At 34.6% G+C, this 25,322-nt stretch overlaps 1 protein-coding gene across 8 annotated transcripts in view; it reads right to left on the minus strand.

Moving 5' to 3' along the window:
* DMD (dystrophin) overlaps nucleotides 1–25,322 on the minus strand; it is a 2,125,071-nt gene that overhangs the window by 1,248,581 nt on the left and 851,168 nt on the right. For all 8 annotated transcript variants that reach the window (XM_074323908.1, XM_074323912.1, XM_074323913.1 and 5 more), the window contains exons 30-32: nucleotides 17,591–17,752; nucleotides 982–1,092; nucleotides 411–584 (exon numbers count right to left, since the gene is read on the minus strand). In XM_074323908.1, coding sequence (XP_074180009.1) covers nucleotides 411–584; nucleotides 982–1,092; nucleotides 17,591–17,752 — 447 coding nt within the window. The remainder of the gene's footprint in view (nucleotides 1–410; nucleotides 585–981; nucleotides 1,093–17,590; nucleotides 17,753–25,322) is intronic.

A 25,322-nucleotide genomic window follows, 5' to 3' on the forward strand; every position in this document is an offset into this window, starting at 1 on the left:
GTAAAAATGGTTCGTTATACGTCATTTCGCTTAAAGCTACAGAACCTATCGACGATGATAAGTGAGGACTTACTGTATTTCTTCTCAGTATTTCCATTTAAAAATATATTCAATGTAGCTCAAGAATTAAACAAAGGAGACTTCATTTTATAACCTGCACAGCCCTTAAGAGAATTATAGACTCAAAAAAGACACCTATAGAAGAGGAATTAAATGACTACTATTTCAGTAAAAGTTCTTGTTTCTCAATACATCTGTGCTAATTTTTGTTCTTAATCTTAAATTATATAGTATATAGTAGTATAATTTTATAGTTATCTGAAAACAATTTTTGTATTATAAAAAGGGATCAATACTTTTCTTTCCTTTTTAAAAGGGGTAGTTACGTATTTGTCACCAGAAATACGTACCACACAATGATTTAATTGTGACTGTACTACTTCCTGTTCGACGCTCTTTGTTTCCAACGCAGGCAAGTGCATCTTCACTTCATCTAAGATCATCTTACTTTCTTGTAGACGCTGCTCAAAATTGGCTGGTTTCTGGAATAATCGAAACTTCATGGAAACTTCTTGCAATTTTTTCTGTAACGACAATGTAAGAAAACACTGGTTTAATTTTGCCTTCCACAGAATAAGCAGGCATATTTTTGTTAAAAGATTATCTTTTATTCCTGAATATAAACAAGAAGTGAAAAAAAAAATGAAACAGTGATTTCTGTCCCCCATTTCCCCAGCACAAAGAATACATGCATTTAGAATTCAACAACAGTTCTTAATATGATGCTGAATAAAACATAATTTATTAACCTATTTTATCCTTAACATGCACAACCCAAAATGTCTTATCATTTATATATCATATTGCAGTTTTCAAATAACTCCCTCAACCCCAATTTTACTACTAATCAAGTTGTCTGATAAAGACTATGTTTTAATACCCAACTAAAACAAATCCCTTAGTTTATGCAATAATACGTACCTGCGCCTCATCAATTTGGGATAGTACCCTTTGGGCAGCCTCCTTTCCCTGGTTATGTTTCTTCATTTCTTCTAAACTGATCTCATGACTTGTCAAATCCGATTGGATCTTCTGTTGGGAGGACAGCATTATTAGTCAGCCTGCTCTGCAAGTTATTGCAAAGAACAACTCACTTTCCAAGAAGATGGTATTAAGAAACTCTCTTAAAACATTATTGCAATAGAGCCTGTCTTAAAATGACAAGAAATAGGTTTTTACTTACCAAAAGTTATCGAAAATGAAATGACTTATTGGACTCAGTGACAGTGAACAAGCTACTCCAGATATCATTTTCAGTAGGAAATATCTATTTATGTCTAATATGGAAAACTGATACTCTTTTAGCTTAGAGTTTACACTCAAATCTGACCAAAGACAGAAAGTTAATCTTTATTACAAAAAAAAAAGTTAACTGTGATAGGGATGAAATATAATAAGAAAGCTGCATGTGGATAATAGTCCTTAATAGTGATCTGTACTCAGTCACTCTGCACCATGTTGCAGTTCAATTCCAGGGACACTATGCAAATAGGAAAGGAAAGTTAAATGCCTCAATTGGCCTGGCTTTTTGTCTGATAGATACTTAACAGCTTCCTACAGGGATTGATTTTTTCAGTTGTTGTGAAAACTTTAATGTATATTCTTCCAGTCTTGCTTTACGTTTCTGCAAAAATGGAATCACGTTGCATGTAATCTGCTAATTTACATAGCAATATATCATGACGATGGGTTTTTTATTTAATTTTATTATTAGTTTCAGGTGGACAAAACAACATAATGATTAGACATGTACACACCTCACAAAGTGATAACACCCTCCCCAAGTCTATTACCCCTCTGACATCATATATAGCTATTACAATACAATTTACTATATTCTCTATGCTGTACTTCACATGCCATATTTATATATATTTATAATTGACATTCAGTATTAATTTATACTAGTTTCAGGTGTACAGTGCAGTGGTCAGGCATTTACCTTATCTATGAAGTGACCCCCCTGATAAGTCCAGTGCCCATCTGACACCCTACATAGTTTTACAACATTATTGACTATTATTGACATATATAAATACTATATGCCCATACTGTGTTTCACATCCCCATGATTATATTGTGACTACTAATTTGTACCTTCTAATCCCTTCACCCTCTCCCCCATCCCCCAACCACCCTCCCATCTAACAACAATCACAGAGATTGATGTTTGAATTAAATAACCATAAAATATTTCTATATTTTCTTTATTGAGTATAGACATTTTTGATCAAGTTCTATTCAAAAGTATGTCTGTATTCAACTTGCACTCTTCTAGGCAAGTTACAGGAATAGGTCAAATGCTGAGGTGTGGAGAAACCAAAACAATAAATTCATTTCTTTCTGCTAGATCTAGTAAGATCAGCCAGTAGTCAAATCATTCTAATTTAAAATTCATTCACTGTTTAGATTACCATAAATAAGTCAAAGAAGAGGAAACTGGTAACTTACCAGAGTGCCCATAAAATGTTCACGCAAAATAATTTATATAATGCATGTTAGTATAATCTACTTTACACCAATTGGAGTCAGTTCCAGTACATGTTATTAGAAAATAACACTAGTTTGCTTAGCAGTTACTGCAGAGAACTATAGCCCTGCAAGGAGTAATGAGAATTATCCCAAGAAAATGCGTTAAATATTCAAGGAGTTACTTAGGATACAAGGTTAAAAATGTACCTTAATATCATTCCTTAGCAAGTCGATCCCAACAATCATAAAGGCAAAGTAATTATGAATTGTTTAAATAATTAGAATTCTGGCATAAAATAAACAATATCAAAGACTCATGCATATGCACATAATCTTTTATTATATGTAATACCTTCATGGGTTGAATTACTATCTTGCATAAGAAATAGCGCTATGTGCTATTCTCCAGGAATCATCAAATTTGGGGGTTTAGGGATCCATGTAAGTGCATAATAATATTATTCACAGAGCTAGAAATTCAAAACAATCTACAAAATTCAATGGGAGTTTGTAAGGTAGAATAACACTTAACAGGGAATGTAACAGATGTCATAGAAGAGGTGATGGTAAAGTAGAGCTCTGAATAATTAGTAAGCATGGCTAGGAATAGCAGATGTTTTAGGGGGCGGATGGCCATGACTTTTCAGGTGGAAAATGTTCACATAACCCTCGCCCACGTAACCCTGGCTGCCTCCACAGGGGGCAGGTCCAGCTCTGTGCGTGCCTGGAACCGTGTCACATATGCTAGGAGACTGCGCTTATGAAATTCAGTTTGCTGTGTCAATTGAGGAACAGCAAAAAGCCATGCCCAAAGAGAGAAGAAAGAAGTCAATGCATAAAAAGAGAGGTAGGAACAAAAATATTGATGGCTTTCAATCATAGACTGAAGTAGATGTCATTTTCCAAAATGGCAATAGTAATAGTTTCCATACCACACGCTCCTCTTACCATTACCCCCCTGCCCCATTAAGGGATAGAGGTTACTTTACCTCTTTAAGTCTCGGTTGGCCCTTTGACTGCCTTGATCAATGGAATAGGGCAAAAGTAACGTTCCACGAGTTATGGGAAAAGCCCTTAACTGGGCTAGCAGCTTCCACTTCCGTCTTTCAGGAACACCCATTCTTAGCATGCTCCCTCTTGAAAGCTATCTAACATGCTCTAAGAAACCTAAGCTACATAGAGAAGCTGTGGGTATATGTTTCAATAAACAATCCCAGGTAAGCTTTCAGATGACAGTGAACATCAACTGCTATACATGAGCGAGCCATCTTGGACGTCCAGTTCAGTTGAATTTACACATCACTGTAGTATCGGCCAACAACTGCCTGTAGTCATATGAGAGACCCCAAGAGAGAAACATCCATCTGAGCCTTAACCCACAAAATCACAGAGAAAATGATACATTGCTGTGAGGAGAAACCAAAACACAGGGTCTGGTCCCTTCCCGAGTCAAAACTTCATTCTTGCCCTTGGTTTCCATGAGACATCCCTGTATCCTTATGACAAACTTCCTTCCCTCATTTTTGTTTTTCCTTTAGTTAATTCAATTTTGTTACTTTGTACCTAAGCATCCTAAATAGTATGCTGGATATGCAAGGAGATGAAAAATTTAAAAACGAAAGCAGTCCTAATTGAGAGAAAATACGGTGGAGGGTTAGGCACTGAACAGCATGAAGAGTTTAGGGGAAGTGAAATAATGCATAGAGAATGAATACACATTGGCAGAAATATAATAACTAGAAATGTAGGTAGGAATATGGTATTAAATAACCTCATGTCCTAAATGAAACGTGCCCAGTATTTTCAATATGAAGATAAAGTTTAAAATTTTAAATTGATCAGGATCACAGATAATCATGGTTTTACTACTAATATGTAATCTAATCAGTAAGGAAATTCATAATGAGAGAATGCTACTATAAATTCAGTAATACTCTGAAATAAATTAGTATTTTATTATTCACTATATATAGCTACATACGTATGCGTGTATTTTTTTCAAAAAAGCAGTGTGCAGTTGTGGAATTGGCATTTATTTTAGTGTACTCAAACATGAGAGGGAAGTAGACAGGGAGGGCCAGTAGAGAATCATGGGTAACACAGGAATTTAAGGTACGTGGAGACGAAGGAAAGCAGCAAAGAAAGACAAGGAACCATCTAAGAGAAGGACAAGAGAAACAACCAGGGAAAGAGAAAGGATGCCACTTAAATCAAGTGATGCGAGAGTCTGAAGAATGCGGGAGAGGTCGATAATTTCAATTTTGAGATAGGTCAAATATGTACTAAGAAGTGTACATTAGCTGGTCAGTGAACACTGTAGATAGAACTGAGTCAGTGAGTGGTGAGAGCAGAAATCAGGTTTTCGATGGCTGAAGCTTGGTTAAGAATAAGGAAGCATCGTAAAAAATAGTTTACATTACTTCTGAAGACCTTTTTTTCTCTCCACGCAACAACATTTAGGTCAATGAGATTGAAATACATATTAAGTCTACGTGAAAGGAGCCCATGGATAAAGCATTTTTAAAAATGTAAGGAGATAATTGATTGGGAAAACTCTGGGAAGCAGGAGGAAATGGAGTAAAGAGCAATGATCAATAATCACGTATTGACAGGATGAGAGGTGCCACGTTTTCAGAAGCTAAAGGTAAGACATACAGATCATTCTGGATGTGAAGAGGCAGGACGTGGAATGCTCTTTACTTGATGTTCCCTGGGAATCAGAACAGAATAGTGTTAAAAGAAACCTGGGTTTAAATCTCAGTGCTCTGACTTGCCCCCTGGAAAAGCACCATACCTTTCTGAGCCTCAATTTTCTCATTTCTAAACTGAGGATGATAATGGCAAGCCGGCAATGAAGCATTATCATAAATTGTAGGTGGCATATCTGGAAAATTTCTCATGTCTGCAGTAGACAACTACATTGGTTTTGGTAAAAAGATTAGATGCGATAGTATATGTAAAAAGTCCTGTTCAAGCTGTTTGCACAAATAATTAGCCATAAATTGTCAGTGTCATGTATCATTTGTTTGTTTATAAGGAGGAGACCTTTGGTGTCTGAGGATGAGAAAAGAGAGGGTCACGAAAAGAGATGAAAGGAAACTGATGAAGGTTGAACAGCCATTGTGGAAACTGGAAAAGGAAACTGATGAGGGAATAGTTAAAAAAAGATATTCAGAGAGAGCAGAAGATGCACATGATACCTCTGTAACAGTATCAGTCTACGTGTTTTTAAACTCTCATCTGCTCAGCACCCAAGGCATATAGAGAAGAAAAGGAAATATACACGTATTCCTTTAGCCTTTTACACTCGAGGAGTTAGAGAAGAGCACTGAAGGAAATCGTCATTACCATCATCACCCAAGCAGATGTATGCGTGAGCTTATCTATCAAGAGTTCACATAAGTTCATTTAATCATCTAATCAAACTAAGTATGTATCATCCACATTACAAACATTGACTTGTCCAAAGTAACATACCTAGAAAGTAGCAAACAATACCCTTTAAACAACTATACTACTTCTTAAATTATGATTCAAAAAATAAAAACATCTTTCAAGTAGACAGTTATCAGACAAACCAGACATTTAATCTTATTTGAATATTAACAGTATTTCGTATATCAATTCAAGAGACAAGTTTTGTTTCTACTGCTCAATTCCACATAGTGAGAAGAAAACCAGCATTCCTATTCTTAAGGAACTTATTTATGCTGTAAGGAGACAGAATATTGAGATATAAGTAAATTACAAAGCAGAAATATACGTAATATCGTAGAAAACCAAATGCTATGTGATAAAAGAAAAAGGAAATACCCATTTCTACTATAGAATCTGGTAAAATTTTAAGAAACTGGCATAATTTAAATTGCATACGGTTTTGGAGGTGTAGGGAATAAGAAAATGGTATCTCATTTCAGGCTGTGGCACCACGCTGACAAACATTGTGTTTGCAGCGTGCAGAGTGTGTACACTCAGTTTCATGGAAGGAAAGATTGGGTGTGCATACAATAAGAATGCCATCCTATCTAGAGGAGGGATTAGTGTGAACATATTGGACCTTAAGTTACAAGGCCCCTCACTTGCCAAAGACCCTGTTATAAATCAGCATTCAATTTTCTATTTTCAATTTATATACATTTTTTTCCCCCATAAAAGACTGACCCCTCAAAGCTGCCTCTAGTACCTTGGCATTATAAAACAAAGCCAAGATAACTAAAGTGATCACTGAAACACAGGTCTTCTGATGACAAATTCCACATTTTCCCAAACGAGCCACATTGTCATTAAGACTCATAAGCAATAGAAACAACAATGACTTACAAACACACAACCAAAAACTGAACTTTCATCTGTCACCAAGGAATGAGAAGGACCACATAACTTGTGAAAGGAAACTTAGGCAATCTGGAACTCAATGCAAAGTACTACATGTACTCTGAAGTGTTCATGTTTGTATCAAGAAGTTAGATAGGCTGTCGAGAGGATGAATTTCTATGCTCTTTAAAGGTCTCCACTACTAAAACCATTACAAATGAAAAAAAAATATGGTTGAATATCGTATAAAACAGATTTTATCATACTTTAAAGGCAGCATTTCTAGAAAATTTTTTAGTATTGTTCCAATGATTAGAGATAAAATTTCTTTATAAATTAAATAGATTATACATGAAAAGAGCGCAGTGGCTAAATATATTTTAGAAATTAAAGATAAATATATGTATCTGTACTACAGAACTTCTCAGAATATTTTACATATTAATATACATTGTGATATCCAAGAGGGATACAGTTCTTGGCTCAAATTATCCTTTTGCCCTTTTTGGCAGAGTACATCACACAAGGAGATTTGGGGGAAACTAGCTAAAACACTTAATGAATATATTTAGTAACAACAATTCAATTCATTAAAGTTATAAGGTAAAAAATGATATCTATTTCCAATCAATTCTACTTTGAGAAGTTGTATTTCATGTATTACACTTATGTTTATCTAGTACCTTTCCAAATTAATTCCACAATTCTTCCTTTCAACTGACATTACATTTTTATTTTATATTTAGGATATTGTTTAGCACCCACTTTATTTAACCTCATCAGATATTACTCTGAAACCAAGAAAGAAAAACAATGCTTATCACTTCAGCGCAGATTTATTGTGGAACAGTTAAGTGATTTGTTTAAATAAGTGTATTATGGAAACTTCCAGGCAGAATGGACAATGTCCTCTTTAAAAATCCCTCTAATGAGGGATATAAATGATAAACGTCTAAGTTTTGCTTTGTCTTGTGCACCTGAAACTAATTAAAAAAAAAAAAAAAAGTAAAAAAAAAAAAAAAAAGAATTGAGGTAAAAAAGGTGAAATATACATTTTCAGATAAAGGAAAACGGAATTCATCATGAGCAAGCCTGCATCATGCTAAATGCTAAAGCAATTTCTTCAGGATGAAGGGAAATAACATCAGATGGAAGCTTGGATGTAAAAGAAGAAATGAAAAACATCAGAAATGGGAAATATACGGGTAATTCTAAAACAGAATATTTTTTTTCTTTTCATTTCTTTAAGATATGACTGCTTAAAGCAAAAATTATCCTAACACTTAAGAGGCTAAAACATATGCAGATGTGGTTTATATGAAAATAATAGCATAAAGACCAGGAAGTGATAAATAGAATTCCACTGTGGCAAGGTTCCTACATTTTATGTGAAATAGTAAAACCTAAACTTTTAAATGGAAAAAAAAAAAATCCCTCCAATGAAAAAGACAAACATTACATTGTCTTTCCTGACATTATGATCAGACAATGAAAAAAATATATATGATAGAAGAAAACACGGGGAACCGAAGATTTAATCCAAAGGAAAATGATTCCCATACTTGGTTACCAGATGTGTAGGATCTGCTAAAGATCTAAAGGATGTACACTGTGAGTTCTATTTTCACCTAAAATATACATCTCCCAGGATGTGTGTTTGAAGAACACAAACAACTGATCCTGTGAAATTGTCAGCTTGGCTTCATATGAAATCAGTCATTTCCCACAGAAGCAAAATGAAATGAACTAGTGAATCAGGGGCTGCTGATTTGCAATACCCGTTGATGCTCTAATAGGCATTCTCATTCCAATACCTCTCAGGATCACTAGATTTTTTCATAAAAGTAAAATAATAAAGCAAATCATATTATCATGCCATTACCAAAAAAAGACATTTGACAATACAGTAATTATGTTCATAACTACCAATATCTACTGAAAGTAGGAAATGACAATGGAAATAGAAATAACCATTTTTCCATTAAAAATGATAAAAGGGTAAATTATAGAACTAAAAATCAATCAAACATTAATGACATTTCCAATATAGCACTTTACAATTAACTGAGCAGAGAGCAGGGCCTTTTATCATGATTTACCTCATCAGACCTTTCTCATATATCAAATTAATGACAGAAAATGGTGAGCAAAATTAAGCTGTAGCTGTCTAAAGTATTTAATGGAATAAAGGAAACTTTATATAAAATAATTATTGGAGCTTTTGTGATGATGTCAAATAAAATGATTCCAGAGAAAATAACTAAAATATTTCTAAGAGAAAAATATTAGGAGATGTCATATTGAGACTATTAACAGGGAAATGTAACACTGCCAGATTAGTCATTTTTAAACATAAGCAATTTTGAAATTGCATCCTCAAGAAGGGGAAATGGCCTCATATAACACATATTCACAAAATCAAAGGAAGAAAATGTACTAAAGGGTCTTGGATAATTTATACTTTTAAAATATGAAGAACATGAAAAAAATGTAATTATAACCATGGGCAGGTAATTTTGAAGTTTCGGATTATACTATATAATAATTCACTAAGTAAGAACATAACAAAAAATTCACATGGCTTTTTATTAGTTTGTAAAAAAAAAAAGAAAAAGAAATTCCTGTACGTTGATTAGATGCATTAGAAAGCACATTACCTACAAATTAAGTTTTTTCAGATGGAGAAGTTTTGACTTTTATCAGAAATACACAACAGGCCAAAGAGCTTGTTATAATGTAACAACTTGACCATGGGCTATTTCCAGTTTGTGAGGTAAACTGGAACTCTCAATACATATTTATTAAGTTAAATGTTCTCAATACATATTTATTAATTTAAGTGTTATATACACATATGTGTATATAACATAAATTACTTGTGTGTATATACACACATATACATACATGTGTGCATCTGTGTGTAAATTTATGCAATAATGGCAAACATTTTAATGTCAGCAAAATCAATTTACCTACTGACTTAGTTCAGTTATAAGTATTTTGGTGGAGGGTTATCTTAGTAACTTTAAGAAATTAACTTGGTAGAAGAGGGTAAAGGGGGTCAAATATATGGTGATGGAAGGAGAACTGACTCTGGATGGTGAACACACAATGCAATTTATAGATGATGTATTATAGAATTGTACACCTGAAACCTATATAATTTTACTAACCACTGTCACCCCAATAAACTTTAATTAAAAAAAAAAGAAATTAACTGATGACCATCTTCGTCCATCCTCTTCCTAGTACTCTGATAGGAACGGGGGGAAGAGTGATATAAACAAAACATTCTACTTTAGTGTTTCCTAAACATTGTTCCTTGACATATGAGTTCTATGGTATTAACAGATTTCTGGAAAAACAAGTTTCTGTGGTTTATTAAGTTTGGGATAAACTGAAACTTGAAAGACATAAAAGGTTGATTATAAATACCCAGAAGGTTAATACAACATATAAATTTTTGGAAGAAAACTTGATGACAGATTGTGTGAAATTATTATTCCTTGTAATACACCTGAGAACTGATGTTATAATAATGATGATGATAATAGTGATAATAAAAGAACAGCCCATTATAAACATGCATCTTCAAGTGATTATGGTTACTTTAGAAATAAGATAATTGAAGAGACAAAACTTTGGAGGAAAATTTGGAATCCTGCATAGAAATACTGGGGAACCGTAGTCGTTATAGGTTAATTTTTGCATGATAGAGAGTTAATTATCAAAGTGGAGAAAACAGATCTGAGTAAAAATGTCAGTTTCCTTAAAAATACTGTAGAAATGAAATCCATTAAATGTATTAAAATATGGACAATTGTAACATTATGATATTACTGTATAAGATCTTATAGTAAACATCAGTGTGGTCAGTGATAAATATCCACCATGCAAGTTAAATCCAGGTTATTTAACAAAATTCCTTACATTTCACCCTTTCCTATGCATCAAAACAACAGAGTGAAAAGCTGGTGGTACCTGGAAATTATTTTTTAAATATACTGTTTGAAATTTTATCTATTAAATAGTGTCTTTTAAAATCAGCTTTATTGAGGTATAATTTGCATACCATAAAATTCAATGAATTTTAGTCAATTTAGAGTTGTGCAACCATCGCCTCAATTTAATTTTTAGAATATTTCTATCCTCCCAAAGGATGTTGGGAGTCCATTTGCAGTAATTCCCCATCCCCATCCCCAATCATTAAAGTAGCCTGTTCAAATATTACCTTAAATATATATATATTTGACTTATCTACCTCATTATGTTGTTGTAATGATCAAGTAAAATAATGTGTATGCTTTGTAAGTAGTCACCATTCACATGTACAGTCCATGAAAAATATGTAATACGTGGAAAGGCTAGAATATGTACTCTCCATTAATCAGTCCTTCTCATGTGAAAAATCTTACTGTGTACTACTTAATATGCTTTCGAAATGTTTCTCAAGTTCCAAGACTTGGCAGTGTCGTAAAGCACTATGATACAACATTTTCATAATATTAAATTCCATTTAAAAACAGTTCTTGATGATTATGGTAAATTTGGTTGGCCAGCAATTCTTTCACCTCCATTTTTAAAAAAAAAATTTTAAACAAATTTTATTAAAAATTTATTGGGGTGACAATGGTTAGTAAAGTTACATAGGTTTCAGGTGTACAATTCTGTAACACATCATCTATATATCACATTGTGTGTTCACCACCCAGAGTCAGTTCTCTTTCCATCACCATATATTTGATCCCCTTTACCCTTTTTTACTTCCACCCACCCGTTTCATTTTTTTCTGAGCTATTTATGAATGGCAAGACAGCAAAGCCCATTTTGCACTTGTCCACTTTTTCTTTTTAACAGCTCCTAGTACACTTGCCTGGCATATATTTAGCGACAAAATCTTTCTGAAATTGAATCACTTCACCATATATTTATTGAGGACCTGCTAGATGGTCCTGATCTCCTGTAGCCGACCTGGGGCAGACAGGGAACAGAGGCAGGCAGGGAAAAAAAACAAAAAACTACCGAAAAAACAAAGTAGGACGTTTCAGATAGTCATAAATGCTAAAAAGAAAACAGGGCATGCTATGACAAGTGTCATCTGGGTGTGCATTTTAGATTCATAACTTCTCTGTCAGCTCTTTCTGGAATAAATACCCGTTTGCATGAGAGGAAACATAGAAAAAGTTGAATCTAAATTGCCTCAAAATATTCAGAGTACCGCAAGAGTCTCCCCTGTGACCATAGCATGATGCTGCCAGTTTCACCTTTATGTTTAGAATTTATAGAGAGATTTTCACAACAGAATGCTATAATGTAACTGCAGACTTACGATGTCTACTTTTGAGTTCATAATACAAAAACACCCATTTCCTTATCATTACACATCCTGTGAGGACAGGATACTGTGCAGTGTTTCCAAGTACAGTCACTGGTGTGTGGCATGTTTATAACCTTTTGTATCCTCTGCAACTTTTGCTTGTGATTACTTCCCACACTATTAAATATGTCAAAACAACAATGCCAGGCACTTTAAATCGGGGAGTAATCAGTTCTATATAGTAACATATCGAGGGAGCATTCCAGAGTTAGAATAGACTGAAAATGAATTGCATTGTGTTTACCGTATCTAAATTGCTGAGTAAAACAAAACGAAAATATTTCTGCCACAACTATGTGGGGTTTACTTTTGGAACCCAAATCTCTGTAATGGTTCTCCATTTTCTTCTTCTGTGGTTAAATTATTTCATTATCACATAAAACCTGAATGAATTCCCCTGTGTGGGTTTATACTGTCTAATTCATAAATCAGTTAAGTAGGCCATAAAGTTAGATTGTTCTGAGTCATTTGGCAATCAAATATGCCTATCTACACTATAAAAGTCTTTTTTATTCCATAATGAAATCATAAGCTTTATCTGATAGACCAAAATCTGCATTTGAGTATTTTTTTAGGCCATTGATTTAGTTTGAAATGCTTACCTTTAAATATGGACAAATATATTTAAAGTGAGTGAGAAGATTTAGCTTCAATAAACATTTGATGTACAGCTAATGCAATAGGCTTAAATTAACAACTTTCTTTAGTAAAAAGATCTCCCTTTTCTGTTAACTGATGCTCAGTTTTAGCCACATTATTAATGGTAGGAAAAAAAAGATGTGGAAGGAAGAAATCTGGTCTGTCGTGGACCCCAAATTCCCAGCTTGTTCATTGAAATATAGGAGGACTTTTCTATCTTCATTAGGAGGTCGTCTCCTTTGATGAGAATTTGCTTGTTTCCTCAATTGTTCTATTTTTGTGCTTTACTCATACACATAACTCTACTATGTGGGACTTGAGATTGCAAAAGATGGGATCAGGAATCGGCCAGACAAAAGAAATTGAATAGTTTAGCTACTGTAATCACCGCTAGGCAGCCCTATCCCTTCTCGCAGTAATATAAGTAACAGGATCACGGTCTCCTCTATAAAATGTGTATCATCAACGCATAGCGCTATGGAGCATTTCAACAGGTACCCATTTGGGATTGCTCTTACATATCAGAGATTCAAAATATGAAATTACTGGAAAAACAAAAAAAATGCAGATTGAAGTATCTTTGTAATTTTAAGAATTACAAGCATTTAAATACCTATTTAGACACAGTTATAACAGCTCCTACAATGATTTAGAGGCACACCCAAGCTCATCGTATATGTGGAATTAGGGGGAGAAAAGAAGAAAATAAGAAAACTAAGCTGAGTTCATCTTCAAAGATCCCCAGTGAAAATTCTATTTGTGCAAATTAATTTGTTCATGCAGGAGTTGCCTGCTGCTTTCTACCTTCACCCATTTCTCATGAGAGTAAGGGGACAATCAAAATAGGAAAGTCACCAGTAGTTTGATTTCCACTGGGACTCCCTCTCATTGAAATCTTGACACAGTCACACTTGAGAATCTTTATCAAAGAGTGGTGAGAAACGTGATGTGAAAGAAAAAAAAAAGGCTAAATCAATCCACCCATTACCAGTAATGTACTATCCAAAGTTGTTTTCAACCTTGGATACATGTTAGAATAACTGCGGGGAGTTGCCAAAAGTTCTGATGACTGAGTCCACCCAGAAATTCTGACATGGTTGGCCTGGGGTGCAGCCTGGGTACTTGGACTTTTGCTTCCAGATCTTGGCTGCTAAAATTAAATCTCTGTGTTTCAGTATGTTCTTCAGGAAAATGAAGGGGTAAACAACTATATCCATGCCGTGTGTTTCTTTGCATTTATAAAATTTGATAATTTTATTCCATAAAATTGTTTCAAAAATACTGTCACAGGTTTTATGTTTTAATCATACTATTGTCTTTGAAATAGTTCTTATGTTTCTGATTTCTATATCTAGAAGATAAATTTCTGTGCTAGAAGAATTTTCCCCATTTCCTTTACTCTATTTGAATCAATAAGACGCCATTTGGATTTTGTACTTTAATTAAACATCTCTCTTTAAATGAGCTGACAATGGGCAGTTAAGAGTGTGGTCATGCAATCTAAGAGTTCAGTTTGGTAAAATGTTTTTTTTTTTCTTTTTATTTATTAAATTTATTGGGGTGACAACAGTTAGTAAAATTACGTAGGTTTCAAGTGTACAATTCTGTATTACATCATCTATCTATCACATTGTGTGTTCACCGCCCAGAGTCAGTTCTCCTTCCATCACCATATATTTGACCCCCTTTTCCCTCTTCTACCACCACCCTCCTTGTTTTTGAAATAAAATACTCAGGTCAACATATGCTGATATCCTTGCAGTATGTAGTTTTATTGCCTAAAAAGCTAAGCTTTACTCCTGTAAGCTTCTGTCACTAAGTAAAAAAAAGTAAAATAGAATCAAAATACACAGTTTTCTAATCATGACGGATAACTGACCAATTAACACTGAGCCAGTGGGAAGCTCATTCCTGCCCTAGAGTTATAAATGAAAATATAACGCAAGGAAGTATTTTGATCCACATTGACTTTTATATATAATAAGAGCATACCTGTCAGAAGTTATATATATTGCACACATTTCCTTAATACTGAGAACTGTTTACATCTGAGAATCTCAAACCATCTTAAAAGGCAGAAAAAGAAGGCACTATTAACAGAGTTCGCTTCAGTAGCAAAACTGCCAGTACACCACATGGTGGAGTCAGATATCCACAAATCCATATGGCCAGTTTGTGACAGGAAATCTGAACACATATTTACGATGACCAAATACAGTAATGCCATTCATTTCTTTCCTGCTTCTCAGTGATACATTAAAGCAAGTACTCAATTTCTGAAAAGGGAAAGCTAAGCCTGCTAATCTTTTAATTAGCAATGAACTTTTATGTAAATTGGAAGAAACACATTTTTTTTTAATTAATACAAAACATTAAAATTAGATCTCATTATTTATACTTAGAAAGATGTCATTTTGGTGGCATTCTTTATGGGTTCTTTGTCTGACACACCGTGCTTAAGTTAGTAATTCCCAAAAAGCCTCTTTACTCTCTACTTGTTTCTTACAAGGGAGTTTCAAATTGAGCTTCAGGAATGCAGTCCTTGAAGGAAATCTAAGTACTTGATAACTGTTCCAGAAAAAATTCACTTGCTGTCATCTTAAAATAAAATTGTGGAGAAGAATGTTTCAATAACTTTCGGGTAGTTTGCGTTTTTCAATATTATATATTACCATTTGGGGAATTCAAAGTCAAGAATTATCTTGAAAATACAGGTGCAATGAGAAATGCACAGAAAATGGATTTCAGCTTGTTAGTACTCGAAAATCTCTTTTTTCAAGTTGATTTGAAATTTCTTCATTTACCTGTATGCTACTATTTGCAAGTGTTTTGAACTTTTATAGTTAATAATACTTTTACTATAGATTTTTTATTCAAGAAAACCAAACAAAATACTTTATATTATGTTATTATAAACTAGTATGTTATATTCATGTTTATACAACCCTGCATTCATATTGAAATAAAAGAAAACACTCAGGATCCCACACCACAATGTTTTCAACTAAACAAGATTTTTTTTCTCTAAAAGCTCCCATTTTTTTCTAAGACAAAAATACCTTTTGGCTAGCTCCAATTTGCTACTCACAGTTTTATTCTAAAAGTATCAACAAGTAACTTTTATGTATTTTATAGTACAAATTGCTAATGTTAACATTTAATATTTATACTGTTTGAAATTTTCTTAATTTCATTCAGAAAGTTACGAGCAGTCTTCAATCAAACATTCCTCCTCCAAATTCATATTAAAGTAAAAAAGAAAAACAGCAGTTTTATTCTACCTGTAGTTTTTAATCACATAGTTTTTCTGAGTTTACTAACAATTTCTCATTCCTACCATGCTTTTTTCTAAAGCCCGCCTATAACATCATTGATAGAACTCAAATTGGGACAGTCTTAGGAACAGTTCATGACAGACAACTTGACTAGACTTTTGTAAGTTTGAAGAAACATATATACTGGAGAGGTTAAAATCCTCAAGTGTGTTTGCTTTTATCCCTCATATACAAGAGTATTTACATTTGTTGTCCCAGTGAGAAACTACTGGGAAAACCCTAAACTTCACTTTGTTCATCCCTGATGACAATGGTCAATGAGGAACCCCTGCTCTGGACTTTTTAAGCCTATCGAAATTACCTGTATGCTGCCCCATACTCTCAGGGACTTTCTTGGTCAAACTCAGTGTGGTGAACTAACCCACGCTCCTGTGCCCTCCGACACTCTGGGCACCAATTTAATGGTGATTCACTGCACGGCAATTGCATTGTAACCATGACCTATACATCCGATATTTTACCCAGTTAGTGGGGAGATGGCCTTTGGGATGGGGAAATGAGCTTCTAAGGCCCCTCACATCATAGTATATTGGTCTGAGTTATCCTTAGTTATGGAGTTCATAATATGCACATACGATGGGAAAAGTAATAGTAGCATCTTAGTATCAGGAAAATCCTAACGACATTTAAATCAATAATAAATGATACTTTACGTACATTTAAATGTTATTTAAACATAGAAATACAGAATTTTAAAAATATTTCCCAGGATGCAAATTAATTTAGATATAGCCTAAATTTACTCAGTATAAAGTCGATTTAGATTTCCTTTCAGTACTATTTTAACTCTTGCTTAAAGCAACTGGTTTCACACACTTCATAATTTGTATTGGATAAAGTTGAATTCTAAAGCCTGCCTATAACGTGAGCACGTGCACATGAGCATACGAGTATACAGTGTGATTATTAGTAATAAAATGCAAAGTTACATCCCGAATTTCTTGTTATTAACTACTAGCAACACACTAAACGTAGAATAATATAAAGCTCATACGACTTGTGATGTCAAGATTACAAAGATGAGTTGATAATAAAATGTCTGAGACTGCATTTTTAATAGTACCACTAAAAATGTTTTTGTTACAATTTACATTCCTCTGGTTTCCCTCTGGCTTAAGGGTACTAGCTTGAAAATACTGATAAACAACAAGTTTCGGGGTGACAGTACCCCTGTCTTAGATGTCTCTATCTCAACTTCGTTCATTACATTCTTTCAAAAATAAATTTGAGAATGCTCATCTAGAGTTCTTTTTCTCCCCTTCCCTCCAAATGGTAAAATCAGTCCATCAAACAATCTCCTGCACAACTAATTGAATATATTTTTAAGAAAGTCAGTGATATCTTGTTCGTGTACCAAAAAAACGAACAGAAACTCATTCGCAGTTTTACTTGCCTGGGCTTCCTGAGGCATTTGAGCCGCGTCCACTTTGTCGGCAATATAAGCTGCCAACTGCTTGTCAATGGATGAAAGGGACTCCTGAATTAAGTGTAAGGATTTTTCGAGCTCCTGGGCGGACTGGATACTCTGTTCAAGCAACTTTTGCCTCCTCACGGCCTAAAGAAGCAATAAGAATGAATCAGTTAAATGTTTACTCATTAGTTTTCTGCAATCCTGCTGCAAAGTAAATAGTCCAGATTCTTCCACAATCACCTTTTTGTAAGACAGATTTCGCAGCTTCCGGCCACTCATTCAGCTCTACTTTTAAAAATGAATGAGAAAAAAGAATTAGCACACAGAACAACAGGCTCAGAAATCTCTGCAGGACAAAACCAAAATATTATGTACATCAAGGAAAGAGGCTGGAGAAAAGCATTAGCGAAATCATCTCGGCCATTGCAATCTGTCGTTCTCAGGCGGAATGTTCCTCCTGATCTCATTATATAGTTCAAGAGATTTGGTTTACTCAGAATAGAGTCATCGTCATCACAATCCAATTCAAGACAGATAATCCACTTCCACCAATGAGACACAGATACAGTCTGTTCAGAATCAGCTCCTTTTCAAAAAGGGAATTTTCGATAACCGTCTGCTTAAGGATTTACTGGAATACTATTTCAACCAGTTTTTCATAGTCTTTTTCCCCCTACTTTCTTTCACAATTTGGATTATGGAAATTGCTTGTACAATTGGATCTGAGGTGCTGCCGAAGTAGAACAAATACTAAGTAATCCTAACATGGCTGCGATTAATCTTGATTGTTACAGTAAGTATGATTACAATAACTTAACACTTTTCAAGTATAAATAGTTATGGTGAACAGACTGCAGAGTCTCCCTTCAAGGATCTGTTCGCCGTTAAAAGAATAATCATAAAGGTAATGAATGGAACAGGCAACTTTTCGAGAATTCCTTAAGTTATGCATCATTTCAAGTATTTTGCGTTATTATACAATATATAGGCATGATTGATTATCTGGTAAAATAGAACTATCCTTCCCATGTACCATGAATGGGGTTTTAAAAGCGATCCTGCTTTCTATATTACATAAGAGTATTAGACCACACACAAAAATTAACTCAAAATGGATTAAAAACTTGAACATAAAACCAGAAATCATAAAATGCTTAGAAGAAAACATAGGCAGTAAGATCCATGACATCAGTCTTAGCGATGTTTTTGTGGATTTGACTCCAACAGCAAGGGAAACAAAAAATAAATAAATAAACAAATGGAAAGGAGGAAACAGCAAAGGAAATCAAACAGCAAAGGAAACCATCAACAAATCGAAAAGGCAACCTACCGATTGAGAGAAACTATTTGCAAGTGATATATCTGATGAGGGATTAATATCCAAAATATATTTTAGAAAGCATACAAATCAACATAAAAAAACAACAACCACCTCATTAAAAAATGAGCACAAAATCTGAATAGATATTTTTTTCCAAAGAAGACTTAGAAATGGCCCACAGGTACATGACAAGATGCTTGACATCACAAATTTTACAGGAAATGCAAATTAAAACCACCATGAGCTGTCACCTCACACCTGTTAGAACTGCTATCATCAAAAAAACAAGAAACAAGTGTGGAGGAGGATGTGGAGAAAAGGGAACCTTCATACACTGTTGGTGGGGATGTAAATTGGTACAACAGCTATGGAAACAGTATGGAGGTTCCTCAAAAAAATTCAGAACAGAACTACCTTATGATCCAGCAATTCCACTTCTGGATATTTATCCAAAGAAATCCAAAGCACTAATTCGAAAAAAATATATGCTCCCCTCCTTCAATGCAGCATTATTTACAATAGCCAAGATACGGAAACAACCTAAGTGTTCTTGATTAATGAATGGATAAAGAAGTGGTATATATATACAAGGAAATACTACTCAGCCATAAAAATTATAAAATCCTGCCATTTGTGACATGAATGGACTTTGAGGCTATTACAGTAAGTGAAATAAGACAGATGGAAAATGACAAATACCGTATGATTTCACTCATATGTGGAATATAAAAACAAACACAAATGAACAAACAAAATAACAACAAAAAACTCAGAGGCTGATGACAGATTGGTGGTCACCAGAGGGGAAAAGGGGTAAAGGGAAGGTGAAATGGGTAAAGAGGGTCAATCCTATGGTGACAAATGGAAATTAGACTTTTGGTGATGAACACGATGTAGTGTATACAGGTGTTATATTATAATGCTGAGAAGCTGAAACTTATATAATGTTATAACCCAATGTTACCTCAATCAAAAAAAGAATATTAGATTGTGTGTTCACCACACACAATGCAATATATAGATGATGTATTATAGAAATGTACACTTGAAACCTATATGATTTTACTAACCGATGCCACCCCAATAAGTTTAGTAAATTTTTTAAAAAAGAATATTAGATATTACATAAAGAATATAAATGTTGGCTCTTAAGCTTAAAGATTTTGGACATTCTTTAATAAAGTCAACTTGGAACACAGCATTATTCAAGTGAGAATAAGGCTAAAGGCATCTGGACCAAGGGGGAAAGAGCTGAAATCTCGTGGAATTCAGAATTCTTCTTCAGGATTTTGTCCTAAGCTTTCCTTTCTTTGCATTCTACTCATACCCCTCCTTTTTAAATTAAAGTTTATTGGGGTGACAATGGTTTGTAAAGTTACATAGCTTTCAGGTGTACAGTTCTGTAATACATCATCTATATATCACATCGTGTGTTCACCACCCAGAGCCAGTTCTCCATCACCATATATTTGATCCCGTTTACCCTTTTACTTTTTCAGGCAAAACTTCAACTAGAAGTTGCATCACATCAAAATTCAAATAACACTGCTCATAGCAGGTCTCTGTATGGTAGAAGAAAATGTCTGTAGCCTACCCAGAGTTTCTCCAGAGGAATGGATATTTAATGATAAAATTTCACAATCACAGCATGTAGTAATTGGTTACTCAGGTACTGTTTAAATTTGATCCTTTATCTGGCTACAGGCAAAATCATCTCACCCTTTTGTGCACATCTTTAGAATTTTAATGGGATTGAATAGGATACGATATAGCATAATATTAAACCATACATCTAGTCTCAAAATTATTCTCAGAAATCGAACTTTATCTATTCATAAGAGACTGTGGGTTGAGCAGAATGAAATAGCCTAAGAGATGAGGGTGCAGTTAACCTCATGTGGGTCAGTGCCTGGCCTGGCCTGGCACTCAACAGGAGAAACTGGTTTACACAGATTCTTTGATTAGTTCAGGGAATGAAAAGACCTGATGTCAATCCAAGTTTGCAGAGCTCTTTGAATTAGTCATGGCATAAGCTGCCTTCCATTTCGAGACATCTTATTAGGTAGTCCCTGATAGGATGCCATGCCTATGTATTTTCTAGCACTCTCTGCCCACTTGACCTGTGCTGTCTCACTGAATGGAGTTGGTAGGAAGTCCTGAACCATAATTGAAATTTTGTTGTTGTTCCAGAGTACTGCTCAACTGTTACTTTAAAATGTTATTTCATGCTTTTAGCTAATCCGCTCAGCAGTAAGAGGAATCATAGCTAGACAGAAATAGCAAATATGAGGAGAATTAGAAAGACATTAAAAGACTGGCAATCAGCAACACAATATAAATGTAGAAAATGGAATCCTAATAACGGTTACCAAGAAAAAACATAATGAAAAAACTTTTAATTTGATTTTCAGAGAAAATTCAAAGAAAACTAAGTAAAAAAAAAAAATCAACATACATAAAAATAAATTATTATTCCCTCAAAGTGCTCTGCAATATAAAAGTTTAATGATTTTTTGGCAATGGAAAGTTCTCTTCACAGTGAACTATTCCTCACACTCCTGTATTTAAAATGATTTATTAACCCTTGGGTCCCAATATTACAAACACTTAAATCAGAGTACAGCATGCCTAAGAAACTGTGGAAGAATAAATTTTTCATTCTGGAAGAATGAATTTTTCATGTGAAACAAAAATTGGGAATTTGAACCAAAACAAATGTATTTAAAATGTAAATGCAGTTTTTAAAAAATAGAGAAAAATCTAGACAAATTATCCAACAATTTTTTACAAATCATCATTCATTAAGTGAGCTACATGTTGCTACTATACTTATTAATTTTATTAATAATTTTTATTTCATTGAAGAGGTGACAGGTAAGCTCATGACTGCAAATGAATGAGAAATGTGGGTGTTTTAACTTTTAAAATAGAACTTTCTGAGCAAATTATTATAAAGGCATATTTCCTTTACAGTGAAGTTTTCTAGCCAGCAGCAAATACTTACTAAGCACATAATATTTTGAAGAATTAAACTATAAACATAGTATCTCACTACAGGATGATTGTAACCAAACCAGAAAAATAATCTAGTAGAATGCAAGGATAAAACATTTTTCAGCCAAATATACAAAGAAGAAAAACAATTTATATTGTATGAGTTAAAAAATGTCGGAAGATGCTTTTGTCCAAACTTTCATAACATACACTAACTGCAATGCCTCTTTTGGTCACACACTCCACAGTTAATATATAGATTACAAAAATGTTTACTAAAATAAAGAAATAGTCCTGAGAAAGTTCATTTACAATATAACATGGTTAATTTAAGGCCATAAAAATAACCTTTTTCCCCAATATCTGTGGGATCTACAAGTAGGAATGGGAGAAATTCTGTCATTATTTTGTTTGTTTCTTCTTTTATGAGTGTGTTATTGTTTTTATTTTATTTGCTTTTTTTGGTGGAAAAGGATGAAAAGAGAATTTTTGATGCCTGAGATATGACCGTGGGGGACCAAATGTGCGGAAGTCTTAAAAGGTTTTCATAAGGTATCTCTTGGCTGTGGACTCCCCTGTAGAGGGTGTAAGAGTGAGTGGAATGGAAAGCATGAGAGTGCAAAAGAGAGATATTTGGCTTCAAAGAAGCGTAGGGTGTGGATTTTCTTTCTTTTTCTTTTTTTTTAAATTATTAAATTCAGGTGTACAAAACAAAATGATTAGACATTTACACCCCTCACAGTGTGATAACCCACCAAGTCTAGTACCCACCATACATAGCTATTACAATAATAGAGTGTGGATTTTCTTAAAAATTGGGATTCTTCACTGTTGTGCTTTAACTTACGAAGAAAACTTCAGGCTGTTTGTGAAGACAAATTACCTAGAAATGCTTGAAAGTCTATTCATTAATATTTCCAGGAAATAAAGAAGAGCAGATGTCAAATGATTGATTACAAAACAGATTATGTTCATCTTGTAGTGAGCAATGATACACTTATTTGTTTATTTTTTGTTTGTTTATAAGTACTTGACAGTGAGATGTGGACATGCACATGCTTTGATTTCCAGCACCATTTTATTTTCCCTACATAACGAAACATTTAAGACAATGTTAAAATTAAGCCTCATTTCTTTCAGTGATCTTAGTAGATGAACTAAGGGAAACTATGTCCCAAATACTGATGCAAATAAAAGAAAGCAACTACAAATTCTTGAAGTTTCCTCTTGGAGGAGAGCATTAATTTACCTCACCTTGAATGCTGCTACTTTGCATTCAAGGTGAGGTCAATTAATGAGATGGAGGAATAAGGAGTATTTTTTTTAAATTGAAGTTTATTGGGCTGACAATGGTTAGCAAAGTTACATAGATTTCAAGTATACAATTCTGTATTACATCATCTATATATCACACTGTGTGCTCACCACCCAGAGTCCGTTCTTCCATCACCATATATTTGATCCCCTTTACCCTCATCTACCACCCCCTTCCCCCTTACCCTCTGGTAACCACTAAACTATTGTCTGTGCCTATGAGTTTTTGTTTCTTTATTTGTTTGTCTTATAAGAAATAAGCTGTAACCAAATGCTACTCACGTGGCTCTTTGGAAACTAACGTGGAGATCCATGAGAGGCCACTGATCTGTACTATCTGACAGCCACATCTCACTACACAGACAGACCATTCTGACCAAGGAGTTCTATGTCCTGGAGTCTCAAGTTCAGTGGGCCAAGCAACTGATGCAACTCCTTTTCATTTTTCTTTGTCACCTTCTAAGAGGTTTTACTTGGTTCAAGTACCAAGTAATGAGAATACTCAATTGGACTGAATTAGGTTGGTGGATCTGAGAACATTTTTGATTAGCTGCTTCCTCCTAGCCTAATTCTTTTTTAATGTAGGAGTTATTCTGAAGCTCCAATTATTATGGTTATGAATACACGGACTTTATCTGTTATCTTAGAATTTAGGCTATAGTCTTCAACTGAAAACTGGAAGTACGAAGTTCCTCTCATTTTAAAAGATAGAAATGACAAGACTTTTCTCAAAAGGTTTACAAAAGAGGTTGGAAAGCTGGTCTTCCTTCATTACTCCACCAACTCCACTTATTCTAAAACTCTCTGAAGATTTGGGAGAGAAACAAAGTCGGACTGAATAAATGGTCCAGAAAGAGAGTAGGGTGGCCTTTTCTGCTTACTCCTCATGGAGGAATAAAAGGGGATGCTTTAATGCTTCTGCCTGAAGCAAGTAAAGGGAGCGCCAAGACTCCATCATCATCCATAGAGTCTGCAAGTCCAAGGTCGACGGGGGATGGCATCTAATTACCAATTTAAACTCTGCTTATTCAGCTGAATGCTTTATGTGCTTTCTGTGCCTACCTAGGGGTTGAAAAAAGAACTGGAAATGATGGCACAGTGAAGAGAAAGGGCAGTCTGCATTTCCCAATGCATGGTGTGGCAAAAATGTTTCCATAGGTCAAGTGGATACAGAAGACAGTAGCCATATTTGTCCTGTCCAGCAGGAACACAGCTTGTAGAGCAAGATACTCCAGGATAAAGAGGCTTGAAGATACTTTTACAGCGAATGTTTTTGTTGTTAAAGAAATGGTAGGTCAGAAGAGCTTCTGTGAAACCTCTTAGAGAGCCCAGACTTGCAACCCAAATAAAGCCAATGTTTTGTGTCCTTGTAGCCACTGAGAAATTGACCTGATTTGTGGCAATTGCTTCTGTTGTCCCATGAAGCCACAAATACAGTGACTCTCCCTAAATGTAAGTATAAGTAGAAGAAAGGCAAGAGATCGCAATTAGAAAAACTAGCTGGTGCTTCCAGGCTGACATGTACAGGTAATTGCAGGTAAATTGAGAAGGCCTCTAGTGAGTAAGAGGTAGTTGTGTCAACTTGACATTGTTATGTAAATGAACTAGCCATTTGGTACCTCTTAGCTAAGGGTAGTGATTTCCAGCCAACTCAGTAATGTGACAGAGACCTCAGAGTGGAAGACCTATTGGTACTTGTCAATCTCTCCACTCAGGAATTCAGACTCTCGAAATAAAGACATGACGCAGTGTTTCCGGGCTCCCGGACTTTATGTGATGTGTGAGAAGCACATCCATGATGGTCCCTTTTACAGAGCAGCTAAGGATAGCCATATGTGTTGACTATGAATAAAAACTCTTTTCCGTCTTCAGTCAGTTGGTTTCAAATGTAGCATCACTAACATGAAATGATGCTTTTCTGATGCACGTTACAGGTCTCTGCTGAATTCCTTTTACTATAATGTAGGCCCATTATAGTCGGAGGCCAATGTCCAGGTTCCCTTGAAATAAAATGCTCTGGACTCTGCTGGCCACTATGGCCAAACATCAGTGGGGTTAAATTACACTCAGATCAGGTCCCGCTAG

Source organism: Rhinolophus sinicus, chromosome X (assembly GCF_036562045.2).
Source record: "Rhinolophus sinicus isolate RSC01 chromosome X, ASM3656204v1, whole genome shotgun sequence".
Taxonomy (NCBI): domain Eukaryota; kingdom Metazoa; phylum Chordata; class Mammalia; order Chiroptera; family Rhinolophidae; genus Rhinolophus; species Rhinolophus sinicus.